Raw genomic sequence first — 21,521 nt, forward strand, 5'->3', positions numbered from 1 at the left:
ATCTTAACATAAACTCATAACAACCAGAACTGACAAAGGAGGACGGAAGTGAGGGCATATATATACACACACAGGAATAAATGAGCTAAATAGCTAACACATGTGAAACAATGGTGGAAGGTAAAAAGGAAATAATAAACTCAAACCAGGCAAGATATCAAAATAAGAGTCTCAGACGATGTGAACATAAGTTTCTGGAACTGAAAAGGAAGGATGGTGACAAACTGTGACAGAACCACCCCCGCCCCCAACTCCTGGTGCCCCAAGACGGATGAGGGCAGGATGGAGCAGATGACGAGGAAGGATCCAGGAGGGTCAGGAGGCCTGGGAGGCAGCCATAGAGCAGGGACAGGAGGCTTGGGAGGTGATTTGGTTGCAGGAGGTGGAGACTTAGGGGGGGCGAAGCCATAGGCAGATCCGGAGGCGGAACAGCAAGAGTAGGGCTTTGAGATTTAGGAGGTGGAGACAGTGGCGGAGCGGGCTGAGTCGTAGGGGGTGGAGTTTCAGGAGATGATGGGGTCTCAGGAGGCGAAGCGGACGGAACCGCAGGAAGGTGGAGTTTCTGGGGGTGAGGGCGGAGCCGTGGGAGGTGGAGCCATGAGAGGCTCGAGGGGTGTAGCCATGGGAGGTGGAGCCATGGGAGGATCGAGGGGCGGGGCCTTGGGAGGCCGGGAGGATGGAGCCGTGGGAGTGACGGCCATCCGGGGGGAATTCTCTGTGGGGGGGAACATTAATGTCCTCTCTCTTCCCCTACAGTGAAATGTGAGCCACAAAGTTTAAGAGCTGCATCCACATACTCACATAATGTCCAGTGAGGATCTGCCTGAGGCATCTGTGCCTTTAACGCTCCATTCAGACCGGCTCTAAAGAAAGACATCAGAGCAAGGTCATCATCGTGCACCAAATTAGCCAGCTCAAGGAACTCACGGACATGATCTTCCAATGGACGGTCTCCTTGAGAGAGGAGTATTTGGATAGCCACTAGATCCATTTGTGAGGTCAGTTCTTCTGTAAGGATTAGTAGTGATGAGGCGAAAGAGCAATGGATCAAATCGCAGGCTTGTTTAATGAAGATGGGGAAGGTGAAAAACACAGATGAGTACAAGGAACTAAACATACACATTTAAACATTACATCTTAACATAAACTCATAAGAACCAGAACTGACAAAGGAGAATGGAAGTGAGGGCATATATATACAGATCCTTGGCAATCTAGCTGTCAGTTTGTCCAGATCCTCAGGTGACATTTCACCCCACACTTCCTGTAGCACTTGTCATAGATGTGGCTGTCTTGTCGGGCACTTCTCACACACCTTACAGTCTAGCTGATCCCACAAAAGCTTAATGGGGTTAAGATCCATAACACTCTTTTCCAATTATCTGTTGTCCAATGTCTGTGTTTCTTTGTCCACTCTAACCTTTTCTTTTTGTTTTTCTGTTTTAAAAGTGGCTTTTTCTTTGCAATTCTTCCCATAAGGCCTGCACCCCTGAGTCTTCTCTTTACTGTTGCACATGAAACTGGTGTTGAGTGGGTAGAATTCAATGAAGCTGTCAGCTGAGGACATGTGAGGCATCTCTGATGTACACTCTGATGTACTTATCCTCTTGTTTAGTTGTACATCTGGCCTTCCACATCTTTTTCTGTCCTTGTTAGAGCCAGTTGTCCTTTGTCTTTGAAGACTGTAGTGTACACCTTTGTATTAAATCTTTAGTTTTTTTGGCAGTTCCAAGCATTGTATAGCCTTCATTCCTCAAAACAATGATTGACTGATGAGCTTCTAGAGAAAGCTGTTTCTTTTTTGACATTTTTTACCTAATATTGACCTTAAGACATGCCAGTCTATTGCATACTGTGGCAACTCAAAAACAAAAACAAACACAAAGACAATGTTAAGCTTCATTTAATGAACCAAATAGCTTTCAGCTGTGTTTGATATAATGGCAAGTGATTTTCTAGTACCAAATTAGCAATTTAGCATGATTACTCAAGGAGAAGGTGTTGGAGTGATGGCTGCTGGAAATGGGACCTGTCTAGATTTGATCAAAAATGACTTTTTCAAATAGTGATGGTGCTGTTTTTTACATCAGTAATGTCCTGACTATACTTTGTGATCAGTTGAATGCCACTTTGGTGAATTAAAGTACCAATTTCCTTCCGAAACAGCAAAATCTGTATATTATTCCAAACTTTTGGCCGCCAGCATATAAACTCAGCAAAAAAGAAACATCCCTTTTTCAGGACACTGTATTTTAAAGATACTTTTGTAAAAATCCAAATAACTTTACAGATCTTTATTGTAAAGGGTTTAAACAATGGTTTCTATGCTTGTTCAATGAACCATAAATAATGAATGAACATGCACCTGTGGAACGGTCATTAAGACACTAACAGCTTATAGACCGTAGGCAGTTAAGGTCACAGTTGAGGAGGAGATGCACTGCAGTACTTAATGCAGCTGGTGGCCACACCAGATACTGACTGTTACTTTTGATTTGGCCAACCCCCCCATCTTGTTCAGGGACACATTATTCAATTTCTGTTAGTCACATGTCTGTGACACTTGTTCAGTTTATGTTAGTTGTTGAATCTTTTTATGTTCATACAAATATTTACATGTTAAGTTTGCTGAAAATAAAAGCAGTTGAAAGTGAGAGGATGTTTCTTTTTTTGCTGAGTTTATATACGTATATAGTACTGTGCAAATGTTTTTGGCACATAAGATGTTAAACACAATTTTTGTCTAAAGATGGTTATTTATATCTTCAGCTTTAGTGTGTCTGTAATGTTTGCAGGAAGTCAAGAGAGCAGGATCTAAGTGCAGCTTTTGTTTAATCAGCAGATGAGTCCAATACAACACTGGGAAAAACCGGAACAAAACATAACCAACACTTGAGAACCAAAACAAATGTAACATCCATGTAGGGTAACAAGGAACAGCAACTAACTAAGACTGAACAAACACAAGGACAAATATACACTGGGGCAAATGAGATAGAGCTGGGAACAATAATCAAAGATGATATGGAACGGGTGAGGGAGATCAAAAAGGTGCATGATGGGAAATTATTATAAAAATGTAACAGTCCAAACATAAAGGGAAGGTGAAGGGACAAACACAAGGCAAATCATGACAGTGTCAATAGGAAATATACATTTTAGACTCCCAAACATCCCTTTTGCAAATACAATAGAAGAACAGGGTGCTCTGCAACAGATGTCAAGGCCCCCACAAAGCCCCCCACTGAATATCGTGTCAGTCTGAGATGACATGAAGAGACAGAAGCAACTGAGACAGCCGAAATAGATAGAAGAACTGTGGTGAATTCTTCAAGAAGCTTGGAACATCCTATCTGCCAACAACCAAGAAAAACTGTGTCCAGGTGTACCTAGGAGAATTGGTGCTGTTTTAAAGGCAAATGTGGTCACACCGAATATTGATTTAGCTTTCTATATGTTTACTAGACTTTTTAATTTTTCCCCTTTTCTCCCTAATTTGGAATGCCCAATTCCCAATGTGCTTTTAAGTCCTCGTGGTCGCATAGTGATTCACTTCAATCCGGGTGGCGGAGAACGAATCCCAGCTGCCTCCGTGTCTGAGACCGCCAACCCGCGCATCTTATCACGTGGCTTGTTGAGCGCGTTGCCACGGAGACATAGCACGTGCGAAGGCTTCATGCCATCCACTGCGGCATCTGCACTCAACTCACCACACGCCCCACCGAGAACGAACCACATTATAGAGACCATGAGGAGGTTACCCCATGTGACTCTACCCTCCCTAGCAACCGAGCCAATTTGGTTGGAGTCACTCAGCACGCCCTGGGATTCAAACTAGCAAACTCCAGGGGTGGTAGCCAGCGTCTTTTACCACTGAGCTACCCAGGCCCCCTGTTTACTAGACTTTGTATGGCATTAAGTGATAAGTGAAAACTTTTAACGGCATTATTTTTTAAAACATCCTCACTATGAAACATTTTTCACAAGTGCCTACAACTTAAATATATATATTTATATTTCAGACTCATTTTTGACTGCAAAAAGAATCTAATGATCGTAATTATAAATTGTACAACTAATTTAAAATTAATTGAATAATTACTGTATAAGTAATATTTTACTATACATAACTTGTAGAATTGTTGAGTTAATTTTGTCCAATAGAGGCATTTTCCTAAAAAAATAAAAAAATAAAAAAAATAAAAAAATCAACAACAAAAAAACCCTGCTGATATCATTAGTGTGCATCAGTGAACATGTCATTTGTCCCCCCAAACAATAATTTTATTTCATTTATTATGCACTGTGCTGTATATGCAGTTGTGCACGCCACAGTCTTAGCCCATGTTTTTGTGTTTTTAAAAAAGGATTTTCTTCCATTGTTTAGGCCTACTAATGTTTAATTCAATGACCAACAAATAGTTGCAGCAACCTGTTTTCAGATGCTGGTGGATTTATTGAAACACAACAGCAAATACAGATAAACAACCACCACAAATGGGTATTAACATTGTGTCCCCGTTCTCTTTCTCTCTCCAAGTTCTGCTCAAATAAAAGCGCATCAGCTTTTTGCCACAGGGCTGTGAAATTGTGTGTACATTCCTGTAGTCATGTGGCCAGGCTGAGTCACAAGCTGGGAGTGAAAGAGAAAGAACAGAGAGAGACAGAAGAAGAGCGAGAGGGGCAGGATTTAAAAGCTGCCATCAGAGTTTAACATTCATATAAAGAGGAAGACACACTGCATAGAGAATGAAAGAGAAAGAGTGAGTGGTGGCGAGACTAACAATTAGGAGGATGGCAAAATAAATTGTAATAAAGAGTTAAATAACTATTAAAACAGTGGGAGGAGCCTGACAAGAAAAAACGGTTGTGGCAACTGCAGGTATGGCTCTATGAAGAGACTGACACAAAGTGAAACTAATGGACAGACGGACTTGTTATCACATGCAGATTCTGAGATAACACTTCAGAAATAAAATGTGTTTGCTCTATTAGCAAACAAACAAGGGTGAGTGAGAAAGTGATGGAGGGGGTAATTTAATAGTTTTATAAAGCTCTCTTTCTCTCACTCTGTGTGTCTTACCTTTGTTTCTGCCAGCAGATTGCCAGTTGTGAGTGTTATCGCATACAGGTTTGTTGAAATTCCAGTAAATCTTGATTGGTGTTCCACAGAACACAGTGGTAAAACATTAACAGCTCTATGAAGCAATATATCACCATCATGTATGCAAAGGTTTATGTGTATTGATATTGTGTACATATATATAAATAACATTGACAATAGAATGACAATTATTATTTAGAAAGTGCATGCAGCAGAACTTTGTAGAACTGGTTGAGAAGCCCTGTCCTTTTTCTTATTTTTTGAGAAACTAACATCTTCCTCAGTTTCTTGTGTACGAAACTGTAAAAAGAGAAGTTGTCTACAAGGTTGCTGTTTCCTGTTCTTAAACAGGCAGTGCGCTGTGCTGAAAATATCGAGTCTTTGAACCCCAACAACAAGCTGGACCCTGGTTGAAGGTATGCCAACAGACTCTGCCAATTATTTAGAACACTACATCTGATGTTTCTTTTATGCAATGTCCTTTATGACTGCAATATCAGTTTTGAATGACCTTACGTAGGCTTTTTATATTTCTGAAATGACTGAAAACACAACACAATAGTTAACCATTTTTATGTTTTCTGAGAAAATGTAGTTGGCGTTTGCTATTTAAAACTAGGTTCTATGATGCGAGGGTGTTGCTATGCAGTTGCTTAGCAGTTCTGAATGGTTGCTAGGGAGTTGCTAGGGTGTTCTGGGTGGTTGTTTACTGGTCCAAGTCAAAAGAGCCCACCCTAAAGTCTCTGTGATAATCTGGTCCCTAGATATGGCTTTCATTGGCGTACATTGCCAATGCATAATTAGACACTATACAGTACAGATATAAAACAAATTGAATGTATAAAATCACAAAACAATTATTTTCTCTGGCTGTCGTTCAGTCTCTGTAGCACACATGCTGGGTCTCTCTCGCGCGGTTTTGTTTTTGACACTGGTTCAGATGACACTGAGTGAGCATTTTCGGGCAATGCGAAGAGATACTGCAGCTTGCCCGTATCTCTCCCACACCTGGCTCGCCACTTGCGGGTGAAGTCTTCATTCTCCATACAGTAAATCCGCTCCTGTGATCATTATCCCCATGTGCAGTCGAGTCGAGCGTCTACTCGAGCGTGAAAAAAATGGATACTGCATTAATTGCTTTTATTTTGTTTTATATGTTAAACAGTGAACTATTAAAGGGATAGTTCACCTAAAAATGAAAATGTTCTCATCATTTACTCACACTCATGCCATCCCAGATGTTTATGACTTTCTTTCTTCTGCACAACACAAACAAAGACATTTAGAAGAATATCTCAGCTCTATAGGTCCATACAATGCAAGTGAATGGTGGCCAGAACTTTGTAGCTCCAAAAAGCACATAAAGGCAGCATAAAAGTAATTGATATGACTCCAGTGGTTAAATCAATTTCTTCAAAAGTGATATGATAGATGTGGGTGAGAAACAGATCAATATATAAGCCATTTTTTTAACTATAAATCTCCACTTTCACTTTTATATCTGAAAGTCACATGTGGTGCCTGTTTAGTTTCACTTTCACATCTAAAAGTAAAAGCTAAAGTGTAGATTTATAGTACAAAAAGTACTTAAATATTGATCCATTTCTCACCCACACCTATTCTATTGCTTCTGAAGACATGGATTAAACCTCTGGAGTCTTATGGGTTACTTTTATGTTTCCTTTATGTGATTTTTGGAGCTACGAAGTTCTGATCACCATTCACTTGCATTGTATGGACCAACAGAGCTGAGATATTCTTCTAAAAATGGGGGGGTGGTGGTATAGTGGACTAAAGCACTGAACTGATAAGCAAAAGGTTGTTGGTTCAATCCCCACAGCCACCACCATTGTGTCCTTGAGCAAGGCACTTAACTCCAGGTTGCTCCAGTAATACCCTGTAATAAGTGCACTGTAAGTCATTTTGGATAAAAGCATCTGCCAAAATGCATAAATGACTAAAAATCTTTGTTTGTGTTCTGCATAAAAATAAATAAATAAGAAAGTCATACACATGAGGGTGAGTGAATGAGAATTAAAATTTTTGGGTGAACTGTCCCTTTAATCACAGAAATTAATGCATACAATTTCCCAGCCCTATTAAATAAATATATTTATTTTTACCAGTAAGCAACCACCCAGATCACCCTAGTAACCACCTAGCAACCAATCAGAACACGGTAGTATTATAGCAGTGATGATGTGTTTGCCCCAATTGTATTTTTACTGCTTAGTAAGTAATTCAACATTCTTCATGCCAAATTATATATTCATTTGTAGCTTATATCCAAAGTGTGTCCTTATATTTGGGTGCCTGTGTTTTCTAGCAGGTTATGCCAGCAGCTGTCACCATGGAGGGGAGGGAGTGGCGGTGCAATGAAGAGGAAAGTGGTGATGTTGAATCCCCCACAGGACATTCAGCCAGTGCAGGAGAACGAGGCACAGTGTCCACTTGGACGAATGGTACCATTGCACTATTACTCTATCCTGCCCTCTATTTCAGTATCTATAACACACCATCTAACAGAAATCAGTAAACACAGTGTAATTGTTACTGAGAGTGATGTGATTTTACTTTCCTGGTTTTTTGCTGGTTTAAGGGTTTGGGCAGGACCCAATGGTCCTGAAATGCTTGTGATACAATGATAATGCAGAGTCTTCTGTAATGCCACAGGAACTAGAAACAGGTGATCCAGAGTATACAGGGCTCCAATTCTTCTGAACACATTACTTTCATTTTTAATTCTTAGTAGGTTTGAAGAGCCAATTAGATCTAGCGCAAATTTCCCCTGACAACAAAATGATTAAAGTATTAAAGATTGGATTTCAGCTTAAGAAAACTCACCTGATCTCTTTCTGTCAGGTCAGGTCTTGGTAGCGGTTCCCACATCCTCTTGGTTGGCTCCCAGGTTTAAATTTTCACACTGCAGGACTCTTCTGGAGGCAAATGGCTTCAAGGCCAGTGAATTTCCAACATTGTAAACAATCATTTCCGCATGACTGTCTCTACACCATATTTACACTTTCTTCACATTAGATTTTAAAGAATTAAAAGTATAGCTCATACAAAAACGAAAACTGTCATCATTTAGCTAATCACCCTCATGTCATTCCAAACCTGTATGACGAATTCTTTCCTCCATGCACACAATGTTTTGAAGAATGTTCAGACTGCTCTTTTTCATACAATGAAAGTGAATGGGAACAAGGGCTGTTGAGCTCCAAAAATGACAAAAAAGCAAACAAAACCTAAATAAAATTAGTCCATACCACTTGTATGCTATATTCCAAGACTTATGAAGCCATACGATAACTTTGTGTGAGGAATAGACCAAAATGTAGTCATTATTCACTAAGGCCAGGGGCAGACTGGGAACAAAAATCAGACCTGGAGAAAATTTGACGAGCCGGGCCGGGGTGGTGTGATGTGATGTGAAGTTGTCGAAGGGTGGGCTTGTGGCAATGTTTCGCTGTCCCCTTCTACATATTGCGGCACAGTTTTGCGGCCCCCTCCAGCTTATCGTGGCCCACTTCATCATATTGTGGCCCACTTTGGCATATCGCAGTCCTGTTTTGTGGCCAGCCCACCAGGAAAACTCCCAGTTCTCCCGATGGTCCTCTGACAAAGGCCATGTCGACACTAATATGTTTTTGTTTGAAAACGCATTCATTTCTCAAAATTTATGCCTCTCATCCACACTAAAACAGCATTTTCCTCCAACAAAAATGGAGTGTTTTGAAAATGCATATACTAACGTCTCAATTACTGCATACTTTGGAAAATGAAAACATTAGGGAACTGAAAACAGGTCCTAATGGATTAAAAATCTAGGTTTGACATCAATGATGCAAAAAGACATTAGTTTTTTAGTATTTCTCATAAATGATTGTATCGCTGCAAGTTTGAACATGCGAAACCGCAAATGAGATTTGAGAGCTATAGTGGATGACAAGATTTCAGTGAATAACAGTTAATTTGATGTCCTTTTCTTACATAAAGCTATCATTTGGCATGACTTTTAATATTTTCTGACTTTCAAGGTGCTTTTTGGAGTTTGTCAGCCCCTGGGTCAGTTTATGCTTTGAAAAATGCTTTGAACATTCCTAAAAACATTGCCTTGTGTGTTACATAGAAGAAAGTCATAGAAGTTTGGAATGACATGAGGGTGAAAAAACGATGACCGAATTTTCATTTTTGGGTGATTATTATTTTAATTGGGTAAATTATTTTACACTACATTACCTCTACATAATTTAATGTTGACTGTTTAACTGTTACAGATTCCAGTCGAGGAATTTGAGGGTCCACTTCATATAGCACTGGACCACCCGTCCGTCAGAAGATACTTGCTTTTCAACTCATCCGTTTTTAATTTCATCATGGCACCCGTAAGAAAGCCTTGCTAAACCTCAGTACTGAGCAATTCCAAAATGCCCACAGGCATTTTTCCTGCTTTTCTTTATTCAACAGTAAAATAAATCTTAAACAGTATGTTTTGGACTCACCAACATGACATTTACCTCTCAGATCACCTTTCATTGCTTTGCACAATAGCAAGTTCAGTCGGCATGCAAATGGAATAACCAGGCAGGAATGTCCAGAATCAAGTGACTGAAAGGAAATACAGGAGTGTTTTTGCTTGTTTTGTGTCTGTTGCAGTTGTTGTATCTGGTGCTGTGGTGTGCTGTGTACTCGACCCTTCACATGTACCTTGAAGGCAGCACAACAAACTTCTGGGTGCTCTGTCTGTGTGTCAGTCTGGTGTCCATAATCATCACCACCATCATCATCCTCATCTTCCACAACAGCAACAAAAAGGTGGGCTGTCACATGACATGCTCTAGTATCACTTTTTATGTCATATCTAGTAATATCCGGTTTTTACATTGTGTTCAATTAAACTGTATTCTCTTTTAATGCAGGTATACTGCAGGGCAAACAACAGAAGACCATAGCTAAGACTTACATCTCTTTGTGTTGATGTTTCAGATAAACATGAACATAGATGTGCGGTTGGTGGGGGTAAATGAGCGGATGGTCAGACACAGGCTGCTGTTGGGAGTGGCTGACTGGGTACATAAATGCAAAGGAAAACTGCAAGTAATTTCACCTTTCACTTTTATAACGAAACGCATTCAATCTCTGCTAATGCTGCTTTCAAGTCATGTTGGAATGATTGTATTTATGAGATAAACACACATGAACTTCTCCAAGTTGTAATTACCAAAACTGGGGATTTTCTTTAAAGGCCCCATGAAATCAAAATTTGACTTTTTGTGGTTTTTAGTCTTAATGAAATAGTTCACCCAAAAATTTAAATTCTCTCATCATTTACTCACCTTCATGCCGTCCCAGATGTGTATGACTCTCTTTTTTCTTGCAGAACACAAATGAAGATTTTTAGAAGAATATTTCAGCTCTGTAGGTCCATACAATGCAAGTGAATGGTGACTAAAACATTAAGCTCCAAAAAGCACATAAAGGCAGCATAAAGGTAATCCATAAGACTCCAGTGGTTAAATCCATGTTTTCAGAGGTGATAAGATAGGTGTGGGTGAGAAACAGATCAATATTTAAGTTCATTTTTTAATATCAATGTCCACTTTCACATTCTTCTTTTGTTTTTGGCGATTCGCATTCTTCGTGCATATTGATAGAGAATTGATAGTAAAAAAAGTCATATGGATTACTTTTATGCTGCCTTTATGTGATGTTTGGAGCTTGAAAGGCGTGGTCACCATTCACTTGCATTGTATGGACCTACAGAGCTGAAATATTCTTCTAAAAATCTTTGTTTGTGTTCTTCTGAAGAAAGTCATACATATCTGGGATAGCATGAGGGTGAGTAAATGAGAGAATTTTCATTTTTGGGTGAACTATCCCTATAAGTCATCAGTGGCTATGTTTACATGTACACTACCATTCAAAAGTTTAGGGTCACTTACTCGTTCTTTATTTTTTTCACATTTTAGAATAATAGTAAAGTCATCACAACTATGGAATAATATAAACAGAAATATGGGAATTATGTTGTGATCCAAAGTAAATCCAAAATAAATCAAAACTGTGTTATATTTTAGCATCTTCAAAGTAGTCACCCTTTGCCTAAAATTTGCAGACATGTACTCTTGACATTTTCTCAACCAACTTCTTGAGGTATCACCCCGAGATGCTTTTTAAACAGTATTGAAGGAGTTCCCATCTATGTTGGGCTCTTAGTGGTTGATTTTCTTAATTATTCGGTCCAAGTCATCAATTTCAAAAACTATTATTTATATATATATTATATAAATTTTTGTATTTAAATACATTTATATGTTGGTACAATTCTATTTTTGTCTACAAAACTAATTTCAAACATTTAAGCATACACCTTCAGATCAAAAGATTTTAAGATCATGAGAAACATTTCAGTCAAGTGACCCCAAACTTTTGAAAGTTTTGAATCTCTTCAATTCCGCTTACATGCTACTTGCCAATACTCTGATTATTGCTTTTTTTTATTATTATTTTTTTTTAAAAATAAAATAATATTACAAAAAACATCTTGTTGCAAATATGTATCTTTAAATACAGCTTGGCATAAGGAAAATTAGTCAGTCGGTTAATAAGAGTTATTTTAGCATAATCGCAATATTCTGTTTACATGAGCTACAGTTTAATCGCAGTATTGCCTTAATCACATTGTAATCGCATTATGAGGGTGCATGTAAATGTAGCCAGTGTCATATATGAGACATTTCTTAGCATCCAGTAGAGCGTGATAGATTTTTCTTCTTCTTTTTTGGATTTACTGGCGGGTTGCAAACCAACTAAAAAGGTGCATACCGCCACCTACTGTGCTGGAGTGTGACAAGGATGGAATAGTGAAAGATTTTCTATATTCTATATTTCAAACCAGTGTTTCTCAGGAACCTCATTATCGCCATTATTGTTCAACCAGTTTCTGGTCCAATACTTAAAATATTGCATATAGTGAATTCAATGCTTCCAGAGGCTTCTAATTCTCTAATAAGTTTAATTCTTTCCTGTTCATATTTAGTAAATTTAATCAAAACATGTTTTACAGTTTCCATTTCCTGACACATATTACATAAACCTGTGTTGTGTTTGCCCATGATGTGAAGTGTTGTGTTAAGTTTAGTGTGACCCATTCTTAATCTTGTATATATAATATATTCCTTTCTATGGACGTTATGACTAATTTTACTTCGTTTAATGTTACTTTGTATTTTATGGAAATGTCTGCCTTTCTGACATGTGTCCCAGTACATCTGCCATTTATTACAACATGCTTGTTGAATCAGACACTTTCCTTCTACCCTACTTAAATTTACTGTCAAGTTAATGTTATCCAAATTAAGTGCTTCTTTAGCCATTTTGTCTGCTTTTTCATTTACTTGTACCCCAATGTGTGCTGGAACCCACAGAAAGTGTACTAAAACTCCCATATGCCTTAGTCTATGTAACATAACCATTATTTCTATCAATATATCATTTCGACATGATTGGAAAGTTTGAAGGCTTGAAAGTGATGCCATTGAGTCAGAGCAAATTAAAACTTGCATTTCAGACTCACTTCCTCAACCCAACTAAGTGCCATTTGAATGGCGACTAACTCTGCAGTGTACACTGAAGTTGCATCAGTTAATCTCCCTCCGTTTCCACTTTTAAATTTTGGGACATAAAATGCTGCACCTGATCACCCCGTATCAGGGTTTTTTGATCCATCGGCGTATACTGGAGTAAATGCATAATGGGTAGTATTAATACGTTCTAATGTTATAGATTTAATATCCCTTCCACTCTCTCCTTTTTGGATTCTGTCATGTATTGCAAAGTAAATTTGTAGTTCACTAAATAACCAAGGGGGTACTGGAGATATTGCAACAGTTGGTCCAAATATTCTTGAGTCCAGTTTCATTTCTTTTGCCCACTCCTTAGCTTTCCATGCGAATCCTGATCCATTTGAATCTTTTATCTCCCAACTATCTTTTAATACTTTCCTTGCTAGATGTTCCTTATTGTGGCCTCTACATCGACCATATTTGATGGTATATCTCCCACCTTCACTTGAACTAAACAACCATACAGAAAACTCAATACCCAGTTATATAGTCTTCCTCCAATTCCAATTTTCTGTAACTTTAATAATAATCCCTCTTTCCACATCATATCATACGCCTTTTCTATGTCAGAGTACACTGCTATCAGTACCTCTTTCATTGCCAGAGCCTTTTTAACATCCGTTTCCAGCATTACTAGTGCATCTATAGTAGAATGTCCAGTGCGAAAACCATATTGGTATGATGCTATTAGTTTTTTCCTCTCTATTATATAGTACAACCTATTTGCAATCATTCTTTCCATTAATTTACATAGGTTGGATGTAAGGGCAATAGGTCTGTAGTTGCCTGCTAATGATGGTTCTTTTCCTGGTTTAGCTATAGGAGTTATTACAGCCTGTTTCCATTCCCTTGGCAATCTACCTTCCACCCACACCCTATTAAATAGATCCAATACTGCTTTAAGCAACACTTCATCTGCATATTTAAACATAATGTAACACACTCTATCTTTTCCCAGGGCCGTATAGCCAGCCTGAGTTAGTACTCTTAATTCAAACATCTCAAATTTAACATCTAAAGCTGTCTGTCCATTAAGTTTCTTGATTCTGTTCCAAAATTTCCTTTCTCATTTTCTTGTATTTGTCATCTAGATTTTCAGTACTATGTGCTTTTTTAAAGGTTTGGACTAACAGCTCTGCTTTTTCTTCCTCTGTTACTGCTGTTCTCCCTTCTCCTATTAATACAGGTATATTGTTGGATCGATATACTCCGGTCATCTTCTTTAACACATTCCACACATCTTCCAGCTAGGTTTCTCTTCCTATTGAAGAGCAAAATGTTTGCCAGTATTTCCTTTTAGCCCGCTTGATAATGCTCCTCACCTGTGCTCTTTTCCTCTGATAGTTAATGAGGGATTCAGGGATTAAAGTCCTTCTCAGAACCCTAAAATCTTCATTTCTCTGTTTAATAGCTTCAGAACATTGCTGACTCCACCATGGGACAAACTTCTTCATTCCACTGCTCTTTGCTTTAGGAATTGTCTCTTCTGCTGCATTAATTATAACAGAAGATAATTTATTATTGCATATATCTATATCCTCCTCTGTGTTGAATTTATTCAGTTCATCATTACATATTTTATTAAATTTTATTCAATCTGCTTTATCAAATCTCCACTTTGATGGTTTTTAAAATGATCTTTTTGTCATTTCCATACCAATTCTACATATTATTGGGAAGTGATCACTCCCTATCATAGTATCCTCTATTATATCCCATTGACATTTTATTGAAATAGATCCTGATACTAATGTTAAGTCTATGCAGGACAGTGATGAGTTTCTAACATTAATTCCAGTTCCTTTCCCACTATTTAAACATACCAATGATTGTTCATCCATGTATTTTTCTACTATTACACCATTTCTATCAGTATTAGAGCTCACCCAAAGAACACTGAGCATTAAAATCCCCACACCATATTACTTTACCATCACCACCTATTGTGTTCAAGCTCTCAATTGTTAATTGATTGCATGGATTATAAAAATTCACTATTTTTACACTCCCAATATACATCCAACACATTCCGTTTGTGTATCAATTATTCTCTCTCTATATGCCACCCCATTTCTCACAAATGTTGCACACCCGCCACCACTCGATTCTATCCTTACCTTCCTAATCGTTGTATATCCTGGAATGACAAAGTTCAACTGCGGTTTAAGCCAAGTTTCCTTGACACACATGATATCTGGTAAAGTAGTTAAGTCATATATACATTTTTTGAATTCTTGACCATTTGCTATTAAACTTCGAGCATTCCATTGTAAAATCATAACTGTCATTTAGTTTTACTTCTCTGACAGCTTAGAGAGTCCTGTGAGATTGATGAACCCTCTGATTGTCCAAGGTGTGATTGAATCTGATCAACTGTAGTATCATTTATATCCAGATGACGAGCAGTTGCAGATATTATAATTTTCAGTTTTTCAGTTCTTTCATTTGTTTGAGCAGTACAATTAATGACTTCAGCAATAAATGCTACAAACTTGACCTTAACCACAAGAGTATTTTCATTAACAGGGCACTTACGCTTACAAGCACCTTTTCAAACACCATCCTGCATCTGGGTAGAGCTACTATTCCTGACATCTCCATGTTCAGTTTGAGCTTGTCTTACTGCTTCTGCATATTAAATGTTATGCATTGTCTTATATTTCATAGCTTCTGTGGCTTGCTTCTGAGCCTTACATCCTAGATAGGCAGCACTATCTGGTCCACCACAGTTACAGCACTTCACTTCCACTCCCTCTCCACATTTCCCATAATCATGATCTCCACCACATTTACAACATCTCCTTTTCCCTTTGCATACTGCTGCTACATGACCTAGTCTCTGACACTTAAAGCCTCTTAGTGGCGGACGCACATATGGGCGTACCGTATAGCATACGTATCCTATTTTGATACGCTCTGGTAACCTCTTGCAGCTAAAAGTTATAGCCACCGTAGTGCTAGCCTCTCTTCCACCCTTCCTACTTGTAAACAAACGTTGCACCTTTGTCACCATTTCATCCTTTATTTGTGTTTTAAGCACATCGTCAGCCAGTGAAACTGGTACTCCCGTAATCACCCCCTTAGTGCTTTCCATTTCTCCCGGTACATGAACTTTGATAGCTACCCCTCCCAATTCCTTTATTTTCAATGCTATTACTTGTTGTTTTCTATCCACACAATACAAGAGTACACAGTTATTGGACACATACTTTGCAGATTAATATTACCAATAGCTTTTTTAATTAATTTGGTCAATATCATTGGATTATTCATGTTTTCAACTACAGCAGCAAACATTACCATAGCCTTAAATTACCTTAAATTCAGCTTCCATCTTCCTTGTCTTAATGTCCCTTACTCTTACTTCAGATATGTTATCATCCGATTCCAATTCCCCGTTTTTCCAATTGTGTGTAGCTTGAACCTCAGACCATTCCTTGTCATCTATGAATAAGGAATCATCTTCCCCATCCATACTTCCTGTATCCATCCTCTTCAGTCACAGCACAGCCGTTGCTATCCCGCCAAACCACACTGCGCAGTGTCCTCCTCTATATGTGATCCCGTCGTGAACTGTTTGATAGATTCTTATTTGACTTTTATTTTGAAGTTCTGCCCTCGTTTCCTGTTTCCCTTGTTAATTTGTCCCAGGTGTATCTTGTTACTAGTCTTGTTAACCTTGTTTTTCTTTGTGTATATGATGCCCTCATTTTCTGTGTGTCTTTGTCAGTTCTTCTGTAATGCTGGAGAGATTGTAGGATCTAAGTGCTGCTTTATTAAAGAATTCATACAAAACACAAGAATTCAAGAAACACCATACATCATACAGCCTACAAAGTATAAGTACTCACAAAGACACATTGAAAATGAGGGCAAATTTAAAATAGTGAAGAAATGCTGACTTGTCACAGTACCTAAATTACACACTTACACCCTTATACATTTATATACATTTTAATGGAACATTTTTTAACAGAAAAAAGTTCTTGAACACGTTATTTGTCATCTACTGAGCTAAAGAGTGCAAGTTATGCGTTTTGATCAGATAACTAAGTAATTTCCTTGGTTGCACATCTGTGCTTGCATGCTTATCTGGTTCATTTGTTTCTGTGGTTTATCTGATGGAACTGTTCATGTTTATAGCAGCAGAGAACTGCTGAACAAACTAGTTTACTTGATCTTTCTTTCTGTTTTTCTTTCTGTGTCCAGCTCTTCTTTGTGTTCTGGGACTTGTCCCCATGTCTGAGATCTCTGACTGAAGCTCTGGAGGACAGGAGTATTGTCAGAGATCAAGTACAGGTTGGCTTGTCTTTGTTGATTGATTTGTTCTTATGTTGATGTTTGAAAATAATCAATACTGACAAAAGTTTTGTATTCCAGATACACAGTGGTACACCAAATAATGCAATTATTGTAGAGAGCAGAGTAGATTTAAATGTTGCAGGATAAATGTCTGCACACTTTAAGCATCTATGTCATACTGTACTTCAACAGTTTACTGTCGTAATTTAACCTCTTCAACTCTATGGACCCACCGGCGAGTCCAAAAGGGGGCGCTACATAAAAAGTTTTACGGTTAAAATGTTCGAGTCTCCGAATATATAAGTCAGGCATGTGGTATCGTTGGAAAGCTTAGAATCTGAACTTTTCATAAATAACCATCTGTAACAAGGTTAAAATGGGAAAGGAGGAGGCAGGAACTGGCTGAACAATCAAAGTAATATTTTAATAGGAATTTAAACAAAAAGACACAAAAACACAAACGCACACATGGCAGCTGCATGTGACTCTCTATCTCCTGAACTGGCGCATTCCGCTGCACTTATCCCTCTCCTCGGCTGATTAGCCCGACTGGGGGCCGGGCGTGCGTCACACCATCACTTCTGCATTTAAGTTACATAAAATAACAAAATAAGGACTGAAAAAATTCGTGTCGCAAATCAGTGCCACCTAGAGGTCATGTGGTAGAAATAGTAATATGAATATAAAAGTATTTCAAATAGCACTTAAATAGACAAATCATACATCTCAGTTTGTTGTTGTTGCCCTAATACCACAATTCAAGGTATTTCAAAAGAATCACAAAATGAAATATGATTTTCGTAAGACATCAAATACAAACGTTAATTTTAATGCGCCGACCACTGCTGCTGTAAACTCCAAATAGCTAAAAAGTTTATAATTATTTTACCTTAGGCAGTTTTCTAAAAAAAATTAGCAAGTTTTACTTATCTGTGAGCTTGCTTGTGTGAATAATCTAATGTTATATCTTAGATGTCCAAAACCAAATATGTAGTCCAGCAGGTAGAGTATGCAAAACAAATCATCGGAAATATATGTTACTGACTATTGATGATAAAATGTTATATATCTTCGCAAAGGGGAGAATCTCAGTTTTCTAATGACACCTAGATTAAGCTGCTAGTCCAATCAGAGGCTGAAATACTCAATGAAACATTGGGAGTGGTGCATGAACTGAAAATTAGACTGAATGTCTATGGACGAGCACATCTGTGAGGGCTAAAATGCGTTAGAGCACCACCTTCATTTCAGATCTGCATTTTGTGATGGAAGGTGATAGAGGAAAAATTATTTTTTCAAGTACTAGCTGCTGTCTAATGAAATAAAATAAGACTTTTTGGAGGGAGATAGAGTGAACAGAACCAGAATTACATGCTTCCAAATTAGGACAACAACAACAACAACAACAAATATTTTAAATTCTGTTTATCATAAGATTCTAAACATATACATCATTAGATTGTAAACATATACAATATTATTTATGAATAACTGTAGTCTTTTTTTTTTTCATTCTGAAAAAAATTGTGAAAACTGTGTAAATTGTGAGCTTTTAAATTTGAGTGTGAAAAAATGTGAAGCCCAAAAATGGTCCAGAGTTGAAGAGGTTAAAGGAATAGTTCACCCAAAAATGAAAACTATGTCATCATTTACTCAGCCTCATGTCATTCCAAACCCATATGACTTCTTTCTTCTATGGAACACAAAAGAATATATATTGCACAATGTACAGAGCGTTCTTTTCCATAATGGGAAGTGAGGCTGTCGAGCTCCAAAAGTCTCTCTCAACTATAGCGGCACAAATGAGATTTGAGAGCTGCGGTCGAAAGGATGATTTTCAGAGAATAATGACTTAAATTTCTGTTTTTCCCTCACACAAAACTATCATATGGCTTCAGAAGATTTGGAATATAGTTCACAAGTCATATGGCCTCCTTTTATGATAATTCTATGGTGTTATTTGTCATTTTTGGAGCTCAACAGCCCTAGTCCCCATTATGGAAAGCACTCTGTACATTATGCAGCATTATTTCTTTTGCGCTCCACAGAAGAAAGAAATTCATACTGGTTTGTAATGACATAAAGGAGAGTAACTGTTGACAGAATTTTCCTTTTTGGGTGAACTATTCCTTTAAGTAAAAGTGCTGAATGCTAAACTGTTTCTAGGTCAAGTTTAGTCTTAATCTATTTTACACTAGCTTAGAAGTTAGAAGGAAATGATACACCGTCACAAAATCTTCATTTTACCCCACAGAACAGAATCAAGAAAAGAATGTCGCACCTAGTTCTAGTGACTGAGGTCACGACCCTGGATTCTGAGGATGGATTAGTGGACGAGGAGGCTCCTGATGAAGAGCACCCCTTGCTGGTGGGGGGAAGAGAGAGAAGTGCATCAACAAGTCAAAGAGAAGACTCTAAACTTACAAAAAACTTCAGTCTAATGCCTGATACCACCCTTTCATATCAGGTGAAAATTAATATTTATGTGAATTTGTCAGTGTCCTTTGTGATTGAAAGCATCTTAAGTTAATTAAAAAATGTGGATATGTTTTTTTCAGGCTTTGGCTGAGCAGCTCCTGATGACCTACAGTGCACTTTATGTCAGACTGCTAGTATCTAACAAGCTTCCTGCTTCTTCACAGTGTCCTTTAGGTGCAGGGAAAAATCATTCCACTGGCTCTCTATGTCTCTGTGAGTATGTAGGGTCAAAGGTCCTGCAGTAGATGGAACATGACAATCAAATTTCACGTTTAGTTTAACTGTCAACTACAATGTAGTCACAGACTGTTTTTGCTGCTTTTGAAATTGTTATAATTTTAGCTGCTTCAAGAAATATATTTTTTGTTTCATGACTCATTGCTGTGAATTACGCCATGTCCTAACCAGGCGCAACACAAAAAAGTAACAAGTGATTCCTTTCTCTTCCATGTTAAGTATAAACAGTTTTTGTTTCAACCAGTTGTGAACTCAACAAGTGACAAGACATTAGTTGATTGCTTGGTCTCTATGTATATTGTTTTGCTCTGAGTTGCCCCGCCCCCACTTCAACATGGTCAAACTGGAAATCAACATGTTTCAGATGTGTTTCCCAGTGGCGCTACTGATAGGATGTTGGTCATGCTACATCCATAATGTGGATTCTGGTCTCATAAAAATCAGGAAGTAATTGTGTTCACATAAACAATGGTTAGCGTGATTTGGAGGTTGCATTTTCGCTCTAAAATGACATTTTTTCTCCAGCTTTACTCCAACAGCGAGGTCATATCATCAACAGAAAGGGTAAATAGTGGTGCGAGAAACACCGGCGCTCTGAAGATGTAATCAATAACTCACAAGACGATATCTGACGAAACCGCATATGAAAGCACACATCCCAACTGTCGCCAGTGGCGACTAGATTTTAAATTATTGTCGCAATTTATTTTTGGTCGCATTTGCGACCATTTTAGTCGCAGTGTGGAGCCCTGATTCCTGTTGACTGTATTACATAATTTACAACTAAAAACACAACTCTCTTTTGGCGCCAATCTGTGGACATTCTGCCTCAACACTTTCAGCTTCAGCCACTGGGGGCAGTGGTTCAAATTTCCGTAAGCACAGACTTTTTGACCTACTGTTGCTGAATTCACAGTGCGTTTAGTCTGCCCAATGAAATCTCATTGGTAAAGATTCCTGCTCCACAAAGCTGTCTATTTTGCATTTTCTGTCTATGTTTGATTAAAGACTTCTATCGTGGTTATTTGTGTGATTTTGATTTATGCCATCTCGCAGATGTGAAAACTCGTGTCTGCAACTCGGACTCGAGTCACACTTAAGTCACAAAAAAAATAACTTCCGACTCGACTTGGACTCGAAATCATAGACTTGTAAAAAAGTCATTTTGCGACTGTTTTTCCCACCGGTGCGACAACAGAGTTGGCCAACTCTCCCTCTCTCTCTCTCCATTTATTCGCTGCCGTTTTCTGTTAAGCAATACATAAAATGGCAAACACATCAAAAGTGGAAGGAAAAAGCACTATTCACTACCCGGATCAATGGACAAAGCAGCGCGAGCGCAGAGCAGGTGCTTTTAAGCGTATCGCGGACCGGTCTCGAGCTCTCAACCTCACTTACAATCATTACAGCGCTGCGAGGACCAGCGAGAAGCACGGCGCGAGTCACAGAAACATCTGAATTCAGTACAGAATTCTCTGGTGCAAACCCCTCGGTGAGCAAACTAGTTTTAAACTACATTAAACGGCCCAACAAAACAGCATTGATACTGAGAAAACACTGTGACATGCACAAACAGAAATTAGCAGACTTTTCACACATCACCACCTTTATCATGAATTTACTATAGTAACAATAACTGTACTGACTGTAGTATTTTAGGCAGAAATATATCCATAATAAATATTCTATTACTACTATAGCTCTATTACATTTTTAATAAGCTACATTAGGGGAGTGAGGGAATATCATTCATTTTTGTTACAACTATGGAA

General features: G+C 38.2%; 1 protein-coding gene across 6 annotated transcripts; it reads left to right on the forward strand.

Moving 5' to 3' along the window:
• The first annotated feature begins 4,506 nt into the window (after positions 1 to 4,506).
• On the forward strand, positions 4,507 to 21,448 carry LOC127425018 (transmembrane protein 268-like). Of its 6 annotated transcripts, none has more exons than XM_051670605.1 (11): positions 4,507 to 5,008; positions 5,102 to 5,131; positions 5,456 to 5,520; positions 7,434 to 7,566; positions 7,972 to 8,061; positions 9,385 to 9,492; positions 9,764 to 9,922; positions 10,094 to 10,204; positions 16,942 to 17,031; positions 19,289 to 19,501; positions 19,593 to 21,448. In XM_051670605.1, the coding sequence occupies exons 4-11, from the start codon at positions 7,480 to 7,482 to the stop codon at positions 19,755 to 19,757; spliced, it is 1,023 nt and encodes a 340-aa protein (XP_051526565.1). In that variant the 5' UTR covers positions 4,507 to 5,008; positions 5,102 to 5,131; positions 5,456 to 5,520; positions 7,434 to 7,479; the 3' UTR covers positions 19,758 to 21,448. The 6 variants fall into 6 exon arrangements, with proteins under 6 accessions (XP_051526565.1, XP_051526564.1, XP_051526562.1 ...); XM_051670604.1 differs by having other exon boundaries at positions 4,511 to 5,008; positions 7,431 to 7,566; XM_051670602.1 differs by having other exon boundaries at positions 4,515 to 5,008; positions 5,099 to 5,131; positions 7,431 to 7,566; positions 7,967 to 8,061.
• Positions 21,449 to 21,521: the final 73 nt, after the last annotated feature.

Source organism: Myxocyprinus asiaticus, chromosome 34 (assembly GCF_019703515.2).
Source record: "Myxocyprinus asiaticus isolate MX2 ecotype Aquarium Trade chromosome 34, UBuf_Myxa_2, whole genome shotgun sequence".
Classification (NCBI taxonomy): Eukaryota; Metazoa; Chordata; class Actinopteri; order Cypriniformes; family Catostomidae; genus Myxocyprinus; species Myxocyprinus asiaticus.

Bases quoted from the DNA above. Each gene is read 5' to 3' on its own strand.
- LOC127425018 (XM_051670602.1), top strand. From the start codon at position 7,437: ATGCCAGCAGCTGTCACCATGGAGGGGAGGGAGTGGCGGTGCAATGAA. The intron at 9,493-9,763 runs GTAAGAAAGCCT...TGTCTGTTGCAG, and splicing joins TTAATTTCATCATGGCACCC to TTGTTGTATCTGGTGCTGTG. The intron at 17,032-19,288 runs GTTGGCTTGTCT...TTTACCCCACAG, and splicing joins TTGTCAGAGATCAAGTACAG to AACAGAATCAAGAAAAGAAT.